The following is a 25,798-nucleotide window of genomic DNA, read 5'->3' as shown; positions in this document are numbered from 1 at the left end:
ATTCTTTTTCGACATGGGTATAGTTCTAACAAAGGCACTAGAACTAACCATGAAATGACAAAACTACAAGATATAGGTGACTATCCAAGCTTTTGAAGTTGAAAAATCTCTACTTGGGTGCCTGGCATAGACATCCACCCAGAAGAAATCCATAGAAGGTGCCCTCCTCAAAAGGAAAGAGGAAATAAAATGAATAGACAACTCTTCTATTGAAATACTTTATGAACAAGGTATGGAAGAATAAACAATGCATCTGAACTCATGTTTGAGTTGAGAGGATGTGCAAAAAGACATGTTTGGTGCAATGGCTTCAGAAACTTACAATTGGCTGGTGAGAAGCCAAACTCTGCAATTTTGAATGACATCCTCTCAAAGCTTCCAAAATTAGTTGGTGAAATGGTTTCATAAACATGCAAAACGAAGAATACAAAATGGATTCGAGCTATTTTATGCAAAATGTATGCTGAAGCTTCAGAAATGCTGAGGCAAATACAATTGACAAGTTTAAAGTCGGCTTCTGCAATGTTTATTAGATATGGACAACTGCAACTACAATGTTTAAGAAACACAATTAAAGAGATGACTGTAATGAGTAGCCCTCTAATCCCCATAGGGCAAATGAGGCCAAAAAGTAACACTTTGTTCTATTAAGTTAAAAATTGAGTGCATAGGAATGGAATTAAGAGATCTAAAGAAAACATCAAGAACCCAACACAAATGACTATTGGAAACATCTAAGAAAGTAGTCAATCAGATCATTGTTATTATTAAAAAATTGTATTCTTTTTAGTTGAGTTTTTTGAGTTTAATGTTTTCTTTCAATATATTTAATTTTTAAAATAAAAGGGTGTAAGCAAAAGAAACTAAATTCATAAAATTAAAAATTATTATATTAATTATATCAATCCAAACAATTTTTATTTTTATTTAATTATAATGATCTATTATAATTAGTATTATAATAGGCAAATATGATGAACTATACGAAAAAAGCATCATACTTGCGAAAAGCATAATCAAACCGTAATTCTTGCTCCCAAGCGAACATTATAGGACACAGATTGTGCTCTAAATGGACACTGAAACCTGTAGCAGAGAGAGCAAAGATTATTAGCAATGTAAAATTGCATAACCGATATAATTCACTAGCTCCATAATCAATAGCGTGACAACATAGAATTCACCCAACAAAAACATGCAGTTTTGAAGCTCTGGTTTAGCTTCATAAAATCTAAAACACAACCATTACGCATCCAAATAGTAAAATTCAAAATGAAGATAAATGGCAGAAGGTCACAAGTCGAAGAAGCAAGAGACTAAGTTCCGCCACACTCACTTCGGCTCCAAGCATCAAGAAAAAAGTGGAAGATTAGTGCTTGAAGAACCAAGAAGTCTTCTTTAGACAGACCAAGTATACAAAATCAGAAGAACTCCAAGAAAAAGAGGATAATACAAAGGGTAATCACAAGCCTTTTTTTCCACAAATCATTTCTTGACCTACAAAGGTCTTAATTGCTAATAGTATTGAACTAGGTTGTAAGAAACCTAATCCCCCTCTACTAAAAAACCTAATTGATAGATCGATTAAGACAACAACAATTGCCCCCAAACCCCCTGCTTATATTCTCCCACATAAGAAGAAACAACTTGTTGTAAACAAGCAAATCAAAACTAGAAACCCTCACCCTAATGGAATAAACCATGATGAATGCAATGATACAATCATAATTAGCAATGAATACAGTGAAGCAAAATGGTAGGAATGCTCTAATCTAGGAGCATATGCGATTTGGAATGGTCCAAAAAGATAAAAAGCTAATTTGGAAAAGAACCTAATAAAGATTTGTGGTGTGAAGCCAAGGAATATCACCCCTTTTGATAATCATTCTTGGTATATTCAATGTCAAGATCATAGAAATAGGAACAAATTGGTAAAAATATCAAATTGTTACTATAAAGGGCATTCAATCAAATTTATAGCATGGAAACCTAATTTTAATTATAACAATAATTAGAAATTACAAATAGCAAAATGGATGGAATGTGCAAATATTCCTCCAAAACTAAATGAGATTAACATCATAAAAAGAATAGGGAAAGCTTTAGGAAATCTTATAGGTTTTGAAGTAAACCATTATAAATAAAGTAAGATTAGATTCTTAGTTTCTATGAAGGCAGAACAAAATGAACCCATAATGAAAAAAATCATAATGAATAGATGAGTTTACAAGTTAACCTTCACTCACTATGAAGGAGAAATCAATGAATAAGTGGAGCAAACTTTAGAAAGGAAAATATAAAGAACAATCTGAAAGAAACCTTAAGGAATATTAGAAAAAGGGAGAAGAAGGTAGAAGACAACAAGGAAAAAAGAAATTCAATAGACAAAAAGGGTCCAAATACTCAAGCTATGAGGGCAAAAGAGGTAGTGCAAGAAGAACATAGGGTAAATATAAGTAAAATAGAAGATCGAGAGATAGAGAGGAAGAAAAGCATGGATTATCAATTCACAATAGAAAAATACAAAAGTTGTGAAGAGTGCAGATAAGAAAAGGAAACTTTAGAAGAAATAGAGCTCAATATGAAAAAAATGAACATGCTTTCTCATGGGCTCTTACTCCTTCAAAATGACCTAGAAGATCAATTCATCCTATGAGAGTGTAATCATACGAAGCATAAAGGTAAGACAATCATGGGATCAGAATTAGAAAAGAGAACATAAAGAGTATGCAAAATAGTGACAACAGAATCATAAGAGGAGATAAACACAAAACATGGTACAATGGAAAGCAAGTTTGAGTTAGAAACAAATAAGAGCAAAATTGGAGAAACATATAATCACATAACTAAAGAAAAGAGCCTAACAAACAAGGAAGAGGCAATAGCTGAAAATCAAGAACATAGTCCTAGCATACGAGTTGCAAATTCAACTCAATGGAGCAATGTGACTATCAGGAAAAAATCAAAGAAAAAAACTACAAGTTTTGGCAAACACCCATCAACGGCAAGGATGTATTTGACTTGGATAAGAAAGAGGAAATCAGGACAGAGGATAAGATTTCTATAGATCCCCTGATACTAGTGGAGATAAAACTCTAATTAGAAAAGCATAATAGGATAACAGTCAATCAAGCATACAAAAAGAAGATTAGGAAAACTTGCAACGGGGCAATACAAACTGGGAAGAATTTGGAATTCTGGGGGGGGAAAAACTACCAGGGAAGAAGGAGAAGAAAACTAGGAAATGAAGAAGAAGGGAAGAATGTAGAAGAAGAAGAAACTTCACTAAACAATCAAATGATTAGACAACTTTTAATAGAGGAAGAAAAGGAAGCATAAGAGTCAAAAGCCTCAACTAAGGTAAGACATTAGACTAATTTGGAAAATCTAGGAATATCCATTAACTAGGAAGGTCTAAAAGAACCTAATTGTGGAAAGCAAAAACAAAAAAGAGGATGGAAATCACCGAAAGAACTTAGGGAGGTAGTAGGGCAAGCAAAGGAACAAACTAAGATAAGCAAAATATTACAAGTAAGGAAGGGGAAGATCCTTCCCAAAGACCAATGATAATAACATGATGGAATGCTAGGGGTCTAAATGCCCCTAGAAAGAAACACTTGCTTAAACATAACCTCACATTATTTGAATTAGAAATGATATTAATTCAAGAAACAAAATTAAAAAAAGAAGGAACCAAATCAGGACAGAAGTTAGGTCTATGGAAAACATAATTTAAAGAATCAAATGGAGCCTCAGTACTGAGAATATTATGGAATCCTCGCAAGATCAAACTAAGAATAATAGCTACAAATTCTAATTGAATCGGACGCAGAGTTTCAAATCTTAAAATACCCTCCAGATCATAGTGATAAATGTTTATGGGCCTACCCAAACAACAAATAAATTAACAGTATTGAATGAGATCGACACCTTTATAATTAATCATCAGAATGATAACTTTATCATTAGAGGAGATTTCAACACAACAATAAAAAGAGAAGAAAAAAATGGGGGTATTCAGACAATCTCATGAGCAATAGTAGACTTTAGAGAATGGACAAAAAATAATTCACTCATAGATATTCCAACCAAAAATGGAACATTTACATGGAATAATAGAAGAAAAGACTTCAACTATATAGCAGAAAGGTTGGACAGATTCTTTTTCGAAGGAGACTTAAGCAACATAGAGAGAGAGATCAAGGCAGAAATACTACCACTAGTAGGCTTGGATCACTTTCCAGTTAAAATAGATATTATAGAACCATCTAAACCTACTAGAAACCTGTTTAAATGTGAAAAATATGGTTCCTAGACAAAAATTTCATGGATAACATAAATGGTTGGTGGCAAGAACGACAAGTCCAAGGATAAAAAATGTTCTACTTTGTGTCTAAACAAAAAAGGGTCAAGGAAAACATTATAAAATGGAACAAATCACAATTCAACAATATATTTAAAGAAAAACTTGATATAGAAGAAAAGCAGGAAAAATTAAATTAAAAAATTATTGAAAAAGGAATGAATAATGAAACATACACTCAAGAAAAAGAACTCCTATCAAAACAAGAAGATATGTTAGCTAAAGAAGAAGTGTTCTGGAAACAAAAATCTAGGGAGAAATGGTTGGCAGAAGGAGATCAAAATACAAAATACTTTCATACAAGTGTCATTCAACATAGAGCTACTAATAATATTATCAAAAATTAAAAATATAGAGGGAAATTTAGTAGACAATCCAACCAAAATTGCAGAGATTTTTGTTGATTACTTTAAAGATATCCTTAATAATTTTGAATCCTCTGACCAAGTAGCACAAGAGGAGATGCTGAAAGCAATTCCTAAGATTATCAGAGAAGAAGATAATAAAGCTCTCAATAAACCTTTCTCTCTGCAAGAGATTAAAACAACTCTTTTTAATATTAATCTGGATAAATCACCAGGACCAAATAGGTTCCAAGCATTCCTTTTCCAAAAAAATTTGGGAAATTAGAGGGGAAGATTTGTGGAAAGAAATTGAAGCATCAAGAAATGGGGGGACACTATTATCAAAAATTAATCACACATTTCTAACACTAATCCCAAAAAAGAGTAAGGCTGAAGAACGAGGAGACTTCAGACCAATAGCTCTTTGCAATTCAATTTATAAAATCATATCTAAGGCTTTAGCAAATTGACTTAAAGAGTTTCTCCCTAAATTAATATTAGAAGAACAGATTGGGTTTGTACCTGGGAGATCCATTTTAGACGACATCTCAATTATTCAAGAAACCATCTATTCAACATTAAAGAATAAGGAGGCATGCATGTTATTAAAACTAGACATACAAAAAGCATACGATAAGGTGGATTGGAGATTCCCTTGCAAAACCCTCGAAGCATTTGGATTCTCACACCAATGGATTAACATCATTTATCAGTGTATATCTACCCCAAAAATATCACTCCTTTCAAATGGAACCCCAGAAGGTTTCTTTAGTATCTCTAGGGGGATTCGTCAAGGTGATCGTATTTCTCCCTTCCTCTTCATCATTATGGCTGAAACCTTCGGGAGAACAATAAAGATAGCACAAATTGAAAGGAAAATTAAAGGAATAAAGGTAACAGAGAATGTTGTTAATACCACTCATCAGCAATTCACAGGTGACACAATACTTGTTGGATTAAGCTCTAAAAAAGAAGAAGACAACTTTTAAAAAATCTTAAACAACTGCACAAAACATTGGGGCAAAAAATTAATGCAGAAAAATAAAAAAAATTCTTCCTTAATACACCATTAGAAAGAGAAGAATATATCTGCAATGAATTAGGATATAAGAAAGGAGGAATATACTTGGAAAAAGAAGCAAAAAATAATCAATAGTGGGAGCAAATATTGGAAAGAATAGATAACCGTACGAAACCATGGAAAGGAAAATGGTTAACCAAAGCTGGGAAATCAACAAAAATCAAAGCAGTTCTATCAGTAATACCTACCTACCAACTATCATGTCTTCAACTACCTAAGAATATCAATAAAAAAATAGAAACAAAATTGAGAGATTTCTTTTGGAAAGGCATAGAGGATAAAAAGAAGGCAACTCTAATAAGATGGGGAAAAATGTGTAGGCCTAAAGAACCAGGGGGATTGGGAATTAAAAATCTAGAATGGCAGAATGAAGCATTAGGCACAAAACAAGTTTGGCTAATGTATCAAGAAAGAGATAGTAAATGGGAAAAAATAATGTATAATAAATATTTGAATGTAGCAGACAACACATCTTTATTGAGAACTAGGAACCCTCCCCCAAAGGTTTTGTAGCATGGAATTTTAGGCTAAAATGTTGCCCCTTGATTTCAAAATTTGTAACATGGGATATAGGTAAAGGTGACAAAGGCCTATTTTGGGAAGATTTGTGGAATGGGCACCACCCCCCCAGATCAATCTGACATATCTATCAATGCCAAAACTATACTTACATCAGTATGGGGAACCAAGGTTGTAGAGTATATCCTTTATGATCCCTCTAATGAAGAAGCCCCATGGAGATGGAAATCCCTAGAAAATAGAGGTCTTACTCCAGTAGACCAAGAGAAATTAGAATCTATTCTTAGAGAGCACCCAATCAACTATTACAATAGTGAAGACAAGCTCATTTGGGCAGCATCCAAAGATGAAATTTATAAGCTAAAGGAGGGTTATAGCCAAATAATTAATTCACAAACGTGGGAAGCAATAAATATGCCAATAAACCTATGTTGGGACCCAATAGGACTACCTAAAGCAGGTATCTTTCTATGGGAAGCTTCCCAAAATTGAATCCTAATAGTAGATAGAATTAGGAAAATGTGTTTTGAAGGCCTGTCGAGATGCATTCTGTGCAAAGAAAACTTAGAAACAATAGAGCATCTCTTGTATCAATATAAATATTCTAAGGAATGTTGGGAGTGGTTTAAATTTAAACTTACTGGCTCCCGGGGAAGTGGCAAGACCACCTGTCAGGGTGGCCTAAAGAGACCAATAACAAAGTATATAGAAAATTCTAGAATATCACCCCAGCTATTTGAGCACAGGAAATTTGGAATGAAAGGAACAAACGGATCTTCAATGACGAAGAAATCAAAACTTCATCTCTCTCTTTAACAAGATTGAAGAAAGTATCACAAAAGTTATACACTATAATCTTAGAAAAACAACAAAAGAAGAAGGTTCTTTTTTAGAATGGGATGCAGAAATTAAAAAGAATTGGCAACATCAAATTAATCCACCTCTCATTTATAAAAAAAAGAATAGTATAGCCATAAAAGATGGGAATCCCCACCTAAAGGTTGGAAGAAACTTAATTTTGATGGAGCCTGAAGAGGAAACTCGGGGGTAGTAGAAACCGGGTGTATAATCAAGGAGGAATTTGGAAATTGCATCATGAAACGAACTAAGCCTCTGGGAATAGCTTCGAACAATATAGCAGAATTAGAAGCAGTACATGAAGGACTAAAACAGAGTTTTAAATAAAAAATCAAGAAGTTTATAATTGAAGGAGACTCTCAGATCATTCTTAATGCTCTTAGAAAAGGGGAAATCCCTAATTGGATATTGAATTCAAAACTAGAAAAAACCATCAATCTTTTGCACAAATTTGAAGAAGTAAGATTTATACACATATACATAGAAGGTAATATAGAAGCAGACATCTTGGCTAAGAAAGGAATGAACAAAGAGAATATTCATTTAGTTAATCAAAATCTAGTTCTCTTAGGTAATCATGAATCTTAGACCTTTTAAAACATTCTCCTCTGGAACTAGGGTATATGATTAACTCATAACGTGTAAATATGTCTCACCCACTGGGGAGTTTTGAGTTAGCAATTGTGCCTAGATGCCCTTCATTGGTCATTTGGGATAATATTCTCTTTTTCTATGAATGGTCAAGGATGGAAGCCAACATTTAGTTCCTCCTACGTTGGAGAGACATCGTGGAGGATCCCTCCAAGGATTGGCTTCTGCATTATCTGCATACGTTCAATGCTTACATTCATTCAAGAGTGGATTTTGCAAACAGTTTTGTCTACCAAATTTAGACAAATCGAGCAGAGCTAGAAACACTTTTGAATTTCCTCCTAGATCTAGGGCTAAAGACCTAATGGAAGTGACTGAAATCATCATGGTATTCTGGAAGAAGGAAGAAGGAGCCCAGATGGGGTCTTTGGTCTGGCAAAGATGGATTTTTTGGTTTTTTTGGTGCTTCTAGATCGAAGAGCCTCCTACTTATTTAGTATGGTCTAGTATTAGGGTTGCGTAATCTATATGCAATTCAAAATATTCTATGTTAGGGGTCCTCAGTTAGTGCTGTGGTGTTTTAAATAGTATGTATATTTGCAGATATATGGCTTTCTGCATTTGGTCCTGGGTAGTTCTCCCAGTAGTTACATAGTTGTGAGATGCGTTTTGGAGAACTTGAATCTTGTTTATATGTCTGGATTTCAATGTATATCTTTCTTAATATGAATATAAAGAAAAAAATTGTATCTAAATTTATCTTTTCTTGCGGTAATCTGGTTTAACCTTACTAACTCAGGTTCGACCCCTTTTATTGGACTATGTTTATATTTTTGAACTCTTCGACATGTTCTATTCTTTCTAACTTAGTATTGTGTCGTTTAATCGTCTCCTATGTTTTTTTTGGTTGTTTGGCATGCCCTCCTGTGTTTGTTCCTATTCGGTTTGAAATGGTTTTGGTTTTCTTCATTCTATGGTGGTTTTGTTTAACGATGAACTTGGTTTGACTCTTCAGATATACCCTAAAAACTTATCAGACTCATTTTGAGGTAATAGGCATTTACTTTGGTATTATTATATCTTTAACCTTAACTCTGGCTTAAACCAAGTTTGGACTCTCCTTATGAGGTTCTTGACACATTTCATACCATTTTGCATCATCCTATTAAGTTCCACACACCCACAAGCCTATCTTGTCTCGTTTACCCTTGTAGCCCTAAGAGCCCCTATTAGCCCTCCTAGAAACAAGGAACTCTCATGAATTCACAAAAAATCTTAACAAGGCCTATTGATGTCTTCAGGACTTTGATTCCTAATGACCTAAGCTTGAAGATTTTTTAGGTCTTAGGCCCCCATGGTGTATGTACTGTACGATTCTAGTTTGCCCCTATTTTGAGAGTTTTATGTGCAATGGCAACCAAACTCTTACCAAATGCTCAAAACTATGTATCAGACCTTCTCTTCTAGCCTAAGGACACCTAACACTCTAATATTCTATTTCCCATCCCAGATTGGCACATGCCAATCCTTTGTTCCATTTAAAACTTACTTACAAGCCTTTATTGCACCTTGCCAAGCCTTTCTTGCTTGCCTAGGGCTCACATGTAAAAATGGCCAACAGACTCCCACACTCTCCAAAATGGTTATGTACAAAGTATATACAAACCATCACTTGATTCCCAAGGGCCATAGGTTTTCAACCATGGGAATTCAAGCTTTGGTCATTTTCATGGAACCCTGTCAAAACTAGATAGTAGGAATGAAGAATCTAACTAATTTTGCAAACCTAGATAAATGGCAACTAATAATCAAAACAAGTGTGCACAAAATCACTACATCAATCCAAGAAACTATTCCATTCAAAACAGTAAGCTTTTCAACTAGTTTTCCTTGCTCAATCCTTCAAAAGTATGTTTTTTGCTCACAAAAATGCTCCACACACAGGTGTTGTACGTACATATGCATGACCAACCCTTGAAAATGAGTTGGAAGGTGTTTAAATAGGTTCCCTCTTCCATCTTGGCCTTTGGTTCGAGCCATAACTACCCATGTAGCTCTTTCTTCCAAAACTGTGCAACAAGTTGCTATTGCAATTTTGCAAAAAAAATTGCAATTTTGACAACTTTTGCAATTTTGTAAGTTAAGTCTTCAAACTGGACTAGTTTGTTTTCAAATCTCATAAATGAACCTAAAACACCTAAGGACCTCTTTTGAACACTCCTTGCCCCTTTTTGGGCATTTTTCCATGTTTTGCCTTATTGATCAATTTTGAGCAATTTTTGCCTATCAGTACCTAATTAGTGTTCACACTCAACTCCTACTTAACCAAACCTCCTAAACCTATCTTGGGACTTTATATTGAGTCCTTATTCACTCAATGGTTGGTTAGACCATTTTAAAACCAAAAATGAGTTAGGGTTTCACCTTTACCCCTAGGTGCTCCTACACCAATACTATTCTCGTACTGGGTTTGTGTTGTTTGTCATGTTGAGCTCCTTTGTATGATGTTACTGTATATTTTGGTTTTCTTATACTTAATATAAAAAATGAAATGAGTGCACAAGGGGATATAGGTATACATGTGTACAATAGATTGAGTACACCAATTTGGCTCCTTGGAAGGATAAGTTGTATATGAGGCATCTTGCTAAAAAGCTATATAATTGGTTAGGTATGGAGTTCCAATTATGAATATTTCTAATTGAGCTCATTTCCAAGAATCAAAGTTGATGTTAATCAACTTAGATCACTCCAAGAAATTTGTAGTCCTCTGAACATGCCAAATTGCAATAGAGAAAACTCAAATAAATAAATATGCTAAAAATAAATAGATAACATGGATCTTGTCCCTAGACAACATGGTCCCAAGTTCTTTTCCATTGACAATAAGGGCCAAAGGATACAATGAATACACTCCCCTAGAATAAGGTCAATTTTTTTAATGTTACCTCTTTTAAGAAATATGAGATGAAGCTCAAACCAAAATTTTAAACTAACACCTTTCTAATTATGCCTATTCTACAAACTATTTTTCCAACTGCACTCTCTAAAAGCCACATTGTGTCCAATATACAAATGACTGAATGTAGAAAAGGATCAATATCCAACTTTTAAAGATTGTAAACAACGTGTTTTTCATACCTTTTGTAAAATTTACAACTAGGAATAAAATGAAATATGCAAAGAGTGTAATCCAAATCTCCACAATTTTTATCTTCTACCTTATTAGTTCTTGCCGACAGCAAGAATACTAATGCTTTCATTCAATCCAATAAAAACTAAAAACAATAATTTGTTTAACCAATAGGATTTAAGAATTTTTTTGAACTTTAAATTTATAATAAGCTTTGAACTTTTCACATATTTAATAGAAATTAAAAATTATTTAATCTATCATTTTATTGGCTCAATCAAAATTAGTGAGGGAGAAAATTATTTTCCTCATCCAAAAATTATTTTAAAAAATTGTAAGCAACCAAGCGTTAATATAAATATGTGTTTTCAATTAATGTCGCTTCCTAATCGGATGGAAGGGTCTAAACTTTCTCCTTTTTAAAAAAAATTATAAGGTTAATACGGCGAGGTTTTCACCCTAAGCTTTATTTTTCCCCTCTCTCGTTGGAAAAAACTGGGTACCAGTCAGAATTGTTGAACTAGTTGTTAAAGATGTAGCAGAAACAAATCCCCTAAAATGACAGTGGCATTTCCAGATATAGATCTAGAAGAAATAGAAAATCTAACAGTGACCGGCATCAACCAATATTAGTTGACGTGCAAACTATAAAAATCCTTTTTTTCTCGTTTGATTATTTTTAGATCTGTAAAAAGATATTCATTTTTGACATGGGTATAGTTCTGACAGAGGTACTAGAACTAACCATGAAATGACAAAACTATAAGATATAGGTGACTATCCAAGCTTTTTAAGTTGAAAAATCTCTACTTGGGTGTCTGGCATAGACATCCACCCAGAAGAAATCCATAGCAGGTGCCCTCATCAAAAGCAAAGAGGAAATAAAACAAATAGACAACTCTTATACTGAAACACTTTATGAACAAGGTATGGATGAATAAACAATGCACTTGAACTCATGTTTGAGTTGAGAGGATATGCAAAAAAGACATGTTTGGTGCAATGGCTTCAGAAACTTACAATCAACTGGTGAGAAGCCAAACTCTGCAATTTTTAACGACATTCTCTCAAAGCTTCCAAAATCTGTTGGTGAAATGGTTTCATAAACATGAAAAAGGAAGAATACAAAATGCATTCGAGCTATTTTATGCAGAATATATGTTGAAGCTTCAGAAATGCTTAGGCAAATACAATCGGTAGGTTCAAAGCCGACTTCCACAATGTTTATCGGATATGAACAACTGCAACTACAATGTTTAAGAAACCCAATTAAAGAGATGATTGCAATGGGTAGCCCTCTGATCCCCACATGACAGATGAGGCCAAAAAGTGACACTTTATGATTTTAAGTTAAAATTTGACAGCATAGGAATGGAATTAAGAGATCTAAAGAAAACATCAAGAACCCAGCGCAAATGACTGTTGGTAACATCTCAGAAAGTATTCAATCAAATCATTGTTTTTATTAAAAAATTGTATTCTTTTTAGTTGAATTTTTTTCAATATATTTAATTTTTAAAATAAAAGGGTGTAAGCAAAAGAAACTAAATTCGTAAAATTAAAAATTATTATATTAATTATATCAATTCAAACATTTTTTAAAAAGAATATAATGATCTATTATAAAAAAAAAATTTAAAGCAAAAGTGGACAAGTACTGAATATATTTTTATTAATATTTCAAATAAACTAATTCAAAAAGGCTCAACCAGGAAAGAATCAGGAAGAAAACCCAGCCTCATTGCACAAAATATAAAGATCATTGATATTTACAACTATTTATATCGACAATAAGTTGCTCAATCATATAAGCAAAGAATATCCTTTCTTCCTTATTTACAAAATTTTGATCAAATAAAATGCAAATAAATCAGATTTGAACATTGTTTAAACATATTTCAAAAACTCAAAATTTTTGTTTCCAATGTTACTCCATATCTGCACATACCTCCCCATGTGCATTACCAGGATCATTTGATGTACATCCCCTATCAGTAGAAGAAGGAATAATGGATGATTTCTCCCACCCTGACCTGTTTTCTAAGCTCAAAGCAGGAAGAGACCGACCAACAACTTCATTTTCCTATTGACATATTTGGCTGACAGGGCGAGTTAGTTCCCAGCCTAATCTTATGGCCATCTCTCCAATAGTAGCCGCCTCCCATGTCTCAGTCGATGCTCCATGCCTATGCTTCTGATTAGTAATCCTACAATCATCATGTGGACCGCACCATATCTCCTGAAATACTCTTGAGGAAGGCCCTTCATGGTTCTGAGAAACATAATCAATATTGGACAGGGTCAACACATCCAAAATGGCATAACTAGTACGCTTAACTCTTTCTTCCAACTAAAAACCTAGTGTCCTTGCAGTGGTTTGGAAAGCAAATTTCACAAGGCAAGGATTCTGCCTTTCAAAAGTTGACCATGTATTCATGTCGCTATAATAGCTGAGATCTTTGAAATAGACCGCCAACTAATGCATTAACATACCATAAATCATACTACTGCATGGCATTTGCAAGTTTATTTTCATTCCAGAATTGGGGAAGAACAACTTTTCTCACCAAAATTTCTAGCAAGTGGACCGATTGTAACAAATCCATGGCATTCGAAAGGAAAATGGACACAACATTCGATGGAAATAGGAAGTGTCTCACAGAAGGGCGTAAAATTTCTTCACCAATTACTTGTCGAAGACCCTCTCGAATTGTAGGAGAATTAACAGAGAACATCTCATCCATGACCCTATCATCAATTCGCAGGGGCAGAACAATTTCATTAACATTCGGATTAATCCATATTCGATAGTTTTTGGTCAGTAGGGACCAATGAAATTGATTGCAAGATTCATACTTAACACAAGACTCCAAAGGCAAAGACATTTTTGAATAGAGTATACCCAAGATCACTCTTCTCCATCGGAATGTGAAAATGGAGAGGCCACTGTCACCATTTATAAAACAATAATCAGAGACCTTCATAGTACCAATGCAAAATAATAATTATCAACATTTTGTGAATATGTGTGAAGCATACGAAGGACCAAAAACCATGTGAATACTTCACAAATTCAATCTTTGTATTGATCTCGCCTTATGTAATATACACCACACGGCCATTATGAAAGCTAATCATATCTAGGTGATGTCAACTGTCATGACGTTGGGCAATAAAAAAATAAATTTGCAAGAAATTCACTAACTTCACCAAGTACTGACATAATACTTTCAATAAGAGGCAATAAGTAGTAATTAATTCTGACACTCCACTAACTCATTGTTAATTAGTATATGCAAATCTTTATATTTCTCAATGAGAATTGATGGTTGCATTCTGAAATTAGTACACCCATTGCACCCTAAATTGGAAAGATAATCTACGACTCTATTCCCCTCTCTATATGTGTGTGAAATTGTCACATTAGATAGTTGATTAATTATGTTCCATATTTGCTGCAGAACATACTCGCCAAGAAGATGTTTGTCTCTTGATGCAAGCTGTTATAACTTGAGAATCACCTTCTATCTAAACATTTTGAAAGTTACCTTTCTTGGCAAGAATCAATCCTGATAGTAATGATTGAGCCTCAGCTATATTGTTAGTTCCTGTAGGTAAGGGTGTTGTTGTAATTGCAAGCACTTTACCTTTGCAGTCTTTAATGCATGCCCCTAATCCCGATTGACCTGGGTTTGCTCTGGATGCCCCATCAAAATTGAGCTTGACAAATCCAAGCTAAGGAGGTTGCCATTGTACTGTTGACCTGTCTATCCTTGTTTGAATTCTTTTGATTGGACCAAATCCTAGTGGAATAAATATTGATTTCCATTTCAGAATGAGACCTCCATTCCAAGAGGTAATAACTGGATTAAATTTACATCTACTAACACTTGTATTAGTAACTTCAGAATTGGATTTTTCAATGTTTGGTTGCACTCTGATTAGGGATGATACTTCTCTTCTAAAGATTCTCTTATTTCTTTCCCACCAAATTGCCCAAATTACTAATGTAGGAGCACATTTTCAAATTCCCACAAAGAAGGCATTAGGGTAAAGAACTGGCCATGCTTGAAAAATATCCCAAATGTTATTTTGTAATGGAGTAGAATAATTTAATTTGTTTAGAAAAAACATCTAGCATTGATATGCAAAATTACACATTACAAAGAGATGATCTACTGATTCATACTCTTCATCACATAATACACATTTGAATGGAGGAGCAATACTTAGCCTTTCCAATCGATCACTTGTTAGAATCTTGTGTTTAATTGTTAGCCACGCAAAACAATCAGCCTTAGGTAACACTACCTTAAGCAGAACATATATGCTCGATATGAAGTTTTTTTCAATGCAACTCGTTGTAAAAGTTTATATCCTTCCTTGATTGAATATTTACCATTTTTAGCTAGAATCCACAATAGTCGATCCTCATACTTTGATACAAATGCCTGTCTTTCTGAAAGAATAGATTGAAACTGCTCTTTACACTGGGTATCTAAAGGGAGTTGATCTTGATCTTTCCATATTACTTTCCTTGAAAAAATACATACGGCATCCATAAAGTGAATAACAAGATTGCCCCACTATGCTTCTAAAGCTGACACAATTTTTTGAATTTTTGGCATTGTGATTAACAGAGGTTGCCCGTTCCAAGAGTCTCTCCAAAAATTAATCTTGTCACCACAGTTTAATTCCCAGGAAATGTATTTAAGAACAATATCTCTAGATGCAATTATAAAATCCCAAATAATAAAACCCTTCGGAGGATCCAACATGGAGAATACTCTGTGTGGATCATTGTTATCTAAGTATTTCTATTGCAGTATTTGACACCATGTTGACTGTGATTTAGTGCACATTTGCTAGACCAATTTACCACCAAATGCTTTATTCCTTGTTGTCAAATCATGAACTCCAGCTCCTCCTAAAGTAGGAATATGTGTCATATCTTGGAGAGAGATAAGTGGAATTTTATTTTCATTTGTCATATTTCCCGCCATAGAAAACCTTTAATAAGTTTCTAAATTTGTGATATGAGTAATGATGGGGCTTTCATGACAACCAAATAATAATTTGGAACTGCTGAAAGGATTGACTTAATAAGTAAGATTATGCCTAATAGGGATAAACATCTTACTTTCTAAGAAACAACTTTGCTCTTAATTCTTTGGACAACACCATTCCAAAAGTTTTTCTTATTGGATCCCAATAAAAAAGGGATCACAAGATAGATGGAAGGTAGGAAATCCTCAAAAAATCCTAAAATATGCACTATCTTATTTGATATAACTTTGTTTGTGTTAAATAAGAAATTTTTTGGTTTTTGAGAATTTATTTCTGCCCTTAAACATTTGAATATAACTTTAATAATTTCTTGATCTACTTGGCCTTTGAAACTTGTGAAACACCAAAAAGTAATGTGTCATCAGCAAATAAAGAGCATGTGATGGAAATTGACATGCCCTCAATTTTTTCTCCTTTCCACTTATTAGTTAAGTGATGATGTTTAATATTCTTGCTAAAAGCTTCAGCCATGATAATGAATAAAGCCAGGGAAAGAGGATCACCTTGTCGAACACCTTGCGTGGAAGAAAAGAAACCTAATGCTGATCCACTAATAATAATTGAAAATCAAACCCCAAAAATGTATGCTTTAATCCACTTACACCAATGTTTAGAGAAGCCCATTTTCTGGATAACTTGGAAAAATAAATTCCAGCATACTTTGTCATATGCCTTTTGAATATCTAGCTTGATTACAAAATTGGAGGACTGATTAATATTAATGGAGTGGAAAAGTTCATGAGCTACCATTGCTCCCTCCATTGTTTCTCTACTTGGAACAAAGCCACCTTGTTTGGAGAAATTATGAATGGAAGAAGTTGTTGAAGACGCAAGGAAGAAGTTGTTGAAGACACAAATAGACAACGTTAGTGATGATCTTATATTTCAAGTTGCAAAGCGAAATTGGGCAAAAGCCTGTGAAAGTTTTAGGCTCCTTAATTTTTGGAATGATTGTAATGTTTGTAGAATTAAAGTACTTGAGCATAGATCTGAATTTTCTGGATTCCTCAATAGCTACTAGTAAGTCCCAACTAATAAAATCCCAACAACTTTGAAAAAAGAGTGCAATAAAACCATTTGGTCTCAAAGCTTTCTCTGGGGGAAAGGAGAAGACTGCCTTTCTAACTTCTTGAATAGTGAACATGGCCATTAGCTTATTATTCTCAGCGGGAGATACCATTGCTGGTATATTCTGAATGAAATCCTCCACTTGGGAGGGCAATGGCATTGGATATTCTGTTGGTGTAAGAAGGTTCTTAAAAAACTTGACACCTTCGTATCTAATTTGTTGTGCATTGGTTAAAATAGAACCCCAATTGAATCTGTAATTTGAAATCTTGATTTAGCTGCTTGTTTTTGCTGGGCTAAGGCATGAAATTTTTTTGTGTTTTTATCTCCTTGGTGTAACCATACTTCTCTAGACTTTTGTCTCCAATATTCTTCCTCCCTATTGCACAATTCCTCCCACTCCTGCTGAAGATTTTTTTGCTTTACGTAAGTATCATTGTCCATCCCATGTTGAATTATGTTACTATAAATTTCATCCAATTGCAATTTGACATCCTCTTTCTACTTAAATACATTCTTAAAAACATACTAGTTCCAAATTTTGATTTGCTCTTTAACATGTTTCAGTTTCATGGCAAATTGATGCATCTTAGAACCTAGGATAAAAGGAGCACTGATCCACCATTATTTTAGAAGTGGGAGGAAGTGTGGATGTTGTAGCCACATTACTTTCAAATTTAAAAGAGGACTTATGCTGAATATGATCTAGAGATACATAATGATTAATATCTAGGAAAATTGGAAAATGATTAGATTCCCGCGATGACAAGATCTCTGATTGAATGCGATAATTGCCTAATTTCCATTCATGCGAAAGAAGAAACCTATCCAACCTAACTACAATTTGAGCGAAGCCAAACCTCCTGTTCATCCATATAAACTTACCATTAGAAGGTTGAATGTCCATTAAATCATTGTTCTCCACAAATTGTGTGAAATCCTGAATAGTTTTAAGAGGTGGAAGAAATGCCCCCAACTTTCTCATTTTGATTCAAAATTGCATTGAAGTCACCACCAAGGATAATTTGGTGGGAGTTTTGACATTGAATTAACTCTGATAATTTATCCCAAGTTTTAAGCTTATCTTGAGTAGAACTAGGACCATAAACATTTATCAAAATGAAAGCAACATCAAATTCTGACATCTGCAACAATTTCTAATTTGTGTGTTGCTGAATAAGATGTCCTTGTATTGTTAATGTATTGCATAGAACAACAAGATTGCTAGAAGCTCCAATGCTACAAGAATGTGATGAAGACCACCTTGGCCATTTAGCTATGGTTTTTTGAAATGTATCTTGTGATAACTTTGTCTCCTGTAGCATCACAACATCAGCTTTCATGGATTCAATTAACTGATGAACCCTGCTTCTCTTGTCAGAGGCATTTATGCCTCTAACATTCCATGAGGTAATTTTCATTGTTGACAAGGAGAACAGTTTGTTCTCCTTGTCACTCTCTTGGTAAATACAAACTTATCATCTAATGTTACCTAAAGCAATCTCAATCTGGTCTTTGAGCCCTTAGGATGACCTCTCGATTTGGATGTCTTAAGAGTTTGTTGACAAAGAGAGGGAGACTGAACAATTGATAGACAGTGGTGAGGGTCAAACATGCTTAGAATATTCTGAGGTTGTGATTCAGATTGTTCCCTACTAATCTGAGGTTCCCTCAAGTTTGTGTCCTCAAATTGGGAATCTGAATTTATAGCCACTTGTTGATATATGCAATCCTCAACTCCTAATGGATCTTGGCTAGTGCACGATTCCAAAAATGAAACTGTTTTATCAGCTTGACATGGAGTTTCTTCAAACTCTACAGTCTTACAATTAGTAGCTTTTTGTGGGGCAATTTGGCTATTCCAAAACTAAAATTCTTTAAGTAGCTCATCAAGATCATTATTTGTCTGATTGCCTAAATTGAATCCTTCTTCCTCTGATATACCAAAAATTATATTAGTAGCAATTGTAGAAACAATCTGGTCTCCAATTTGAAGAGTCTTCCAATCTGTATACTGACTCTTCGAAAGAACATCTCTTGTTTTATGGCCAACTAGTGACAATTCTGAATGTGACTACTTACTCTCCATCCCATCCAAATCCAAATAATGCAAATGAGGTTTCAATGATGGAAAATCATAAAAATCCTTTAGCCCAGCTAAAAAGCGTTGGATAAAAGGTAAGACCGATTTTAAAAGTATAGAAAAATTAACTTCTATGGAATTGTGAGTAACCAAACTTTGATTTTCTGCTGAAGGATTGCAAACTGTGAAGAGACCATAATATCCACGTTGCAAACTGGTTCAGGTGGAACTTTATGAGCCCATAAATTAGGATTTGTGTTATAATCTGAGCATACTTCCTGTAAGTAATGAACTGAATATTGACATTGAGTATTAAAGTGACCCAATCTTTCTTGAAATTTATGTACTGTGTGCTCATCCCGAATTTTGAGAGGCTGATCCCATAAACCCCATTGGGAACTAATTGCCAAATGAAGTAAAAGGCTTCCGCAAATCTAAAAGCAAACAAACTCTCACTTCCAAATGTGGGCGATCATAAGGTATAACATCATGTTTAAGGAAGATTCCCAATTTATTAGCAAGAATTTCGATAATTTGAGGATCCTGATACTCAAGAGGTAATGAGGGGAAGGAAATCCAATGAGCTAAAAAAGGGATTTTATCAAAGTGAGGTTTGAAGTTAGGGGTCCAAATCATAGTAAAAAGTCTAGACCCACAACAAAACCAACCTTTTTGCTTATGAACCAAATCCCTAGAAACTTTCGAATCAAAAATAGCTACCAAATATTTTGATTCTAAATCAATATAGAAGATATCCTTTAAGTCTAGCCAAGACGAAAATGCCCAATCTTTGACAATAGAAAAGAGCAGAGAATTAGAAGAAAACTTACCAATTAATGCAGATTGTCGAAGCAATCCAATTGAGTTTTGTAGCAAATGACTTGGGATTGTAATTGTCAACCAATCTACAGGTTGCACGAGGATCATTTGGATTGAAATAGACCACTTGCTTCTTTCTCCACACCTGCTGAAATTTAATTGGTTTGAGGGGAGCCCTAGGTAGATCTTGAATAACATGCTTGGGAATCGTAGCAGTAGGCAATGATTTAGATCCTTACGTGCCACAAGCTTCATCTGAAGGTTGATTACCACAGGCCTCATCTAAAGGGTGATTCACTTTTTCTTGTCCTGAGCTCATAACCTTAGCCATGGCCTTCGAATGTTGAACTGGAGAACTTGGAGAAAACCCTCGACAAATATCAAATATAAGTTGTTTGTTTGCGCGACGACATTTGGTATTTCCATTTAGCCCATTCTTCCGACCTTGATTAGAATGATAAAAAGCCCTGTTCTCCAAGTCTTTAGGAAACTTTGAATTGTTCCCATCCTGCCAAAAAGATTTTTAAAATTGTTTTGATGCCTGCTTTGACAATTCCCCTTTTGCAAAAGTCTAAACTTGCCAAGGTCGCGATTTATCCCCGATCTCCAACTGCGAATGACTAGCATTTGCTATCTCTTGATGATCATGGAAACGGGGGTTAACAAGAAAGGGTTCTGCGAGCTGGACTACCGCTTTTCCTCTGAATATTGACTTGTCCCCTTTACAAAATGTGTTTCCCTAAAATGACAACGCTGAAATCGCAAGTCGTCATGATCCTTCTGAGCTGCCTACACAACGAGCATTGATGAGAAAATACTAGAAAAGTCATCAAAATCAAAGGGTTTGTTTTTGACAAAAACCCCTAATTGTGTGACTCCCCTTTGAACGGTTCCTACTGCACCAAATCCACCACCTAATCTGAGACTTGATATTACACCTGAACGAAAACCTGCTTGCGTGCCTGAACCTGCACCTACCGCCATTCTCTTATTATTAGATTTTACTTTTTATACATGTACTTCAACAAATAATAAAAAATATTAAGAACACTTTTTTGGAAAAGAATTTTGCAAAACTTTAATACATGTTAAATTTTCAAGCTATTTTTCCTATTAAACGTGTGATTCTATTTTATATAAATTTAAATATTAATATAATATAATATAATATATATATATTTTTTTTATCAATTATAATTAGTACTATAATTATTTATTATTACATTTTCTTAGTCTTTTCAATAGAATGTTTCTTACACATTTTAAACCCAATGCAATTACTATATATTCATTAGATTTTATGATATTCCTTGGAGAATAGTATATAGTTAGAAAACTAAAATTTATTTTATTTTAATATAATAATATAATAGATATAATATAAATAACAAATTATATTGATGATAACAATTTTTTCTAAACTATGTTTTTAATAATTATATATTCTAAACAAAAAAATATTACTAATTATTATTATCTTTGAATTGAAAAACTAAGTAGAATTTTAGTTTTTAAGCAGACATCATTTCATAATGTAAATTTCACAAATGTAATTTAAATTTAAATTAAAAGTTAATAAATATATCTTTAGTAGATTATTAATTATTAAAAAATATTGATTTATTATACAACAAAACCTCTCTATTTAGGACTGTGATTCAAAATTCTATTTTTATTGTCTTTGGATTCATATAAATGGATGATCTTTCTTACTTAATTGATAGTTGATTTGTCACATAGAAAAGCATGCATAGATAATTGATTTCAAACTACAACTTCTCAATTTACACATTTCTCACGCCAAATCAATTTTAAAGGTTTGATCCCCAACTAGAATCACTATTAAAAAGATAGTTATCTATTGTTGATGATAAAGTATTAAATAAAAAATTATCTTGCTAATTTTGACAAATTAATTTTTGAATATTATATTTTTACATCATGTCCATTGTCATTCTCCCCCCTAATAGGTCAAACTACTACAAAGTATTAAATAAAAAATTATCTTGCTAATTTTGACAAATTAATTTTTGAATATTATATAAAGTATTAAATAAAAAATTAATACTATATAAAGTATTCAAATTATATATAAAGTATTCAAATAAAATATTATATATAAAGTATTCAAATTAATTTTTGAATATTATTCTTGATAAAGTATTAAATAAAAAATTATCTTGCTAATTTTGACAAAATAATTTTTGAATATTATATTTTTACATCATGTCCATTGTCATTCTCCCCCCTTATAGGTCAAACTACTACAAATAGAGCCTTGAATGTAAAACCAACACTTCTCATAGAATTTGTTGATTTCTCTTTGGTTTAGGTACATGTGTGCCAACATGATGCATAAAAAAATTATATACATGAAAAATCATTTAAGAAAAATGGAAAAAGTGAACATGCATATGTTGTAAGAAGAGGGAGTAAGCATTGAATGTCAAATTGTAGATTTTGAAATCTATGTTGACATTTCTAGATTCTTAAAAGTTATAAAAGTAGATTTGATGCAGTAGATCATCATGAACACCCGACATTCTATTTCAAGCTTGCACTCAAATGTACAACTACAATAAACTCTTATCTCAAAGCACTACATTAAAAGCAGAACTTTGGCGCTTGCGCCCCTTGGTAAAATGTTGAAATGAAAAAATATTAGTGTTATCCAGGTACATTATGTTATGTTTTGACCATGAATATCTAGAATCCTTAATCTCCAAGATCCATTTATTATTTAACAGAAAATGGAAAGACTCTTGAGCCAAAGTTGACCTTGGTTTCACAAGTAATTGTATTAATGCCACTGAACTTTCCAAAAATAAACAGAATGAACCAATAGTCGAACATTATTTTTTTTCAGATCTCTGAAAACACATGATTTTTTCTCAAAGTTTTTGCTGTTTTCGATTACAAAACATGTAGATCATGAAGAACAAATCCTGAAAATTTCAGAGAAATCCGTTGTGTTTTTAATTTTTTGAATTTTGGTCAAAGGTGCATTCTGTCTGGTGGATAGCCACGTCCTAATAAAAATAGTATGTCATGAAGAATGACATGTCTTGAATGCAAAATCAAAATGCTTTTATATGCCCAGATACTCATAATGAGACTGATTGCTGCCAAGCTAAAGTGGGTTCAATCCTTCCCTTATAAGAAAATATTTCATCTCAATTGAATAGCAGAAATTGAGATTACAATGCAAGCAGGAAATAAATATACTAGTAAGCCTGATGGTGCCAATTCACTGTAAATATTGGAAAAGAACTCTTTTTATAGCTTAAGCTGGCACAAACAGCAGCAGACACAACTTCCTCATAAATTGACCTCTCAATCGCAAGTATCCAGAAATTCTTGCATCAAATCCAAACATATCCGCTTAAGATACAATAATTAAGAAAATTCCAATCACATAAACTTCTTCACACAACGCATATATAAGGTGCGTGAATTAGGTAGGGGAATGCAAAAGTTATAGAATCATAACATTGATGGCCCACATCAGAGAGAATAATCCAGTACCTGCAAGGCATCTTTAATCTTCCAGATAATAGTATGATCCTGCAATCTTCTGTTCCCTGTCCTTTGCTGAGTCTAACTTATTTATGCGAGGTCTGTAGTTTGTTGGATCTCGTCTAAATGTGATATCCAGTTGCTGGCATCAAAAACAAAATCCTTGTCTTGAGCATAAAAAGAAAACAAAAAATTTATATTTTTGTACATTATGTTCCATAAACAAGGACAAACAAATAAGATGGGACCATCCAAGTGAAAGTAAACTTCATCTTACCGACAAAAACAAGTTCATTCCTGTCTGCAAACTCTGTGGACAATTTGCAGTACAATCTACAGAAGGTTGTCCCTCGTAAACAATAACCCTGTCTGCCAAATAGGTGGCCATGATAAAATCATGCTCAACAATAAAAGCAGTTTTTTTTGCATGAAGAATAAATCTCTTTATAACCTTTCCTGCAACAATACGCTGCTCTGAATCCAAGTATGCACTTGGCTCATCAATAAGATAAATATCTGCAGGCTGCAACATAACATAGAAAGTTCATAAATATCAAGTAATCAGACCCTAAAATCTGATATTAATTGATTTAAGGATGTAACTAAAAAAATAGTTTAGAAAGTGCATTGAACAGCACAAAATTATTCAACATGGATAAAGGAATTCAGGCAGCCAGGATTATGCGACAATCTATAAACTATAAACCAAAAGACATTAAGTGGCCATCTATTTCCATTAGTTTTGTTGAAATTCGATAGCACCTTTGAAACATTTCCGCTTATAAACCAGGTAGGTTGCCAAAAGTTTCAAAAACTATCTTTGTTTCAGCTATTCAAGATATATTTTCCAATGAATTTCAATATATTCAGGATTCCCTTGTGACGTGAGGTGAGGCATAGATTCTGAATATAATATATGGACTGAGCATACACGGCATTTTAAGAACGTTTTTGTGCCTCTTGCAAAGCATCACATAGATCATAGTTGTTAGTAACTTGATAATATTACATCATCCCCGTAGAATTGTTAGTATTTCATACAATACTTATTTTGGGAGTGTCTGTTTCTATTAATATATTTAGGAGTTGGTTTATTTGTTAGTCTCATCATTATCTATGTGTATTTATTTGTTAGACTCTGCAATTATCTATGTCAAGGAGTTGCAAGTCATAAAAAGTTTCCTAGTAAAATAAAATATACAAGTCCTAGAAATGTGCAAAAGTATTTAGTAAAACGAATGTATAGAAGCATAATATTATGTATGTGAAATTTTCAATTTAGGTTACATTATTTCTGCCAAAATCTATGATATGGTATCAGAACTGGGCATCCAAGTATATCTTTTATTGTCAGTTCAGTAAAATTCCAATATCTATGTCAAAACTTACAAACAATAAAAATTCAAAATGTTTTGGAAAGATTAGACAGGAAAACAAAACTCAAAAATCTTTTGAATATATCTTGCATAACAAACATGTAGTTTTGTATGAAAAATGAGGGACATGAATATAATTTCAATGTGCAGTTTTCAATAATTTATTTTTTCTCATGTAGTGGTTTACAACAAAGCAATATTTACCATGTCAGCAAACATTTTAGTCTTCAATTATTTGCACAATGTCAACCGAGCAAACATTTAGAAATGTATTTATTGGCATTTCATTGAGAGTGTTGATTGCAGCCTTTGAAAATTTTCAAGCAAAGTTAAGAGATTAAGGTAAATTGCCTTAAATTTATCAAAAAAAAATCAAAAAATGAAAATATTTTCTATATCATTGTTGAATTATACTTGTTTAGTATTTATATTTGCTTGAAAGATTTATTAAAAAATCAAAGGGAAGTTAATATTATTATTTGTAAAAGGATCAATCATTTCAAGGTGCATTACTGGTGGAAACCGACACTTATGACACTAATTAGGGGGATCGTAGGCATGTTTATCATGGAAAAAATAGCACATTGATTAAGAAATTTGAAGGTGAACGCTTTCACACATGGCAAGTTAAGCTACAATTAATCCTTGTCGAAAGGAATCGATGGGATGTAGTGATTGAAGCTACATCAAAGCCAAATGATATTGATAGAATCACAAAATAGACTACAAAGGATCACAAAGAAATAGGTGTGATTGATCTTGGACTTTTAGATGCATATACCTCTACCACATTGAAATATCAAAGATCTCGAGGCAAGTATATTTACATCATAAGCATCAAGTGCAAAGATGGGCCTAATGCAAAAATTATTCAAGCAAGAAATGATGGAAGATGACAACAATATTGCTTAACGCATCAATGAGTTGTGTTCCCTAATTAATCACCTAGCTAGGATAAAAGCCAAGGTAGGATGATGATT

The 25,798-nt window shown here is 33.3% G+C and overlaps 1 protein-coding gene across 3 annotated transcripts in view; it reads right to left on the bottom strand.

The window, feature by feature from the left end:
• Positions 1-868: 868 nt before the first annotated feature.
• Positions 869-25,798, bottom strand: part of LOC149565193 (ABC transporter E family member 2-like) — a 67,183-nt gene continuing 42,253 nt past the window's right edge. The window contains exons 11-13 of one of the 3 annotated variants that reach the window (XM_089818731.1): positions 23,720-23,965; positions 23,452-23,584; positions 869-1,086 (exon numbers count right to left, since the gene is read on the bottom strand). In XM_089818731.1, the coding sequence (XP_089674857.1) occupies positions 23,465-23,584; positions 23,720-23,965 (366 nt within the window). In that variant the 3' untranslated portion in view covers positions 869-1,086; positions 23,452-23,464. Of the gene's footprint in view, positions 1,087-23,045; positions 23,585-23,719; positions 23,966-25,798 lie in introns of those variants that run through there. The other 2 variants (XM_089818730.1, XM_089818729.1) reach the window with 2 other exon arrangements.

The sequence above is a fragment of the Cupressus sempervirens genome, chromosome 3 (genome assembly GCF_028749045.1).
Source record: "Cupressus sempervirens isolate cs-2001-9-10 chromosome 3, ASM2874904v1, whole genome shotgun sequence".
Taxonomy (NCBI): domain Eukaryota; kingdom Viridiplantae; phylum Streptophyta; class Pinopsida; order Cupressales; family Cupressaceae; genus Cupressus; species Cupressus sempervirens.
Note: the sequence above shows the minus strand (reverse complement) of the source record. Positions and strands in the feature narration are given on the sequence as shown.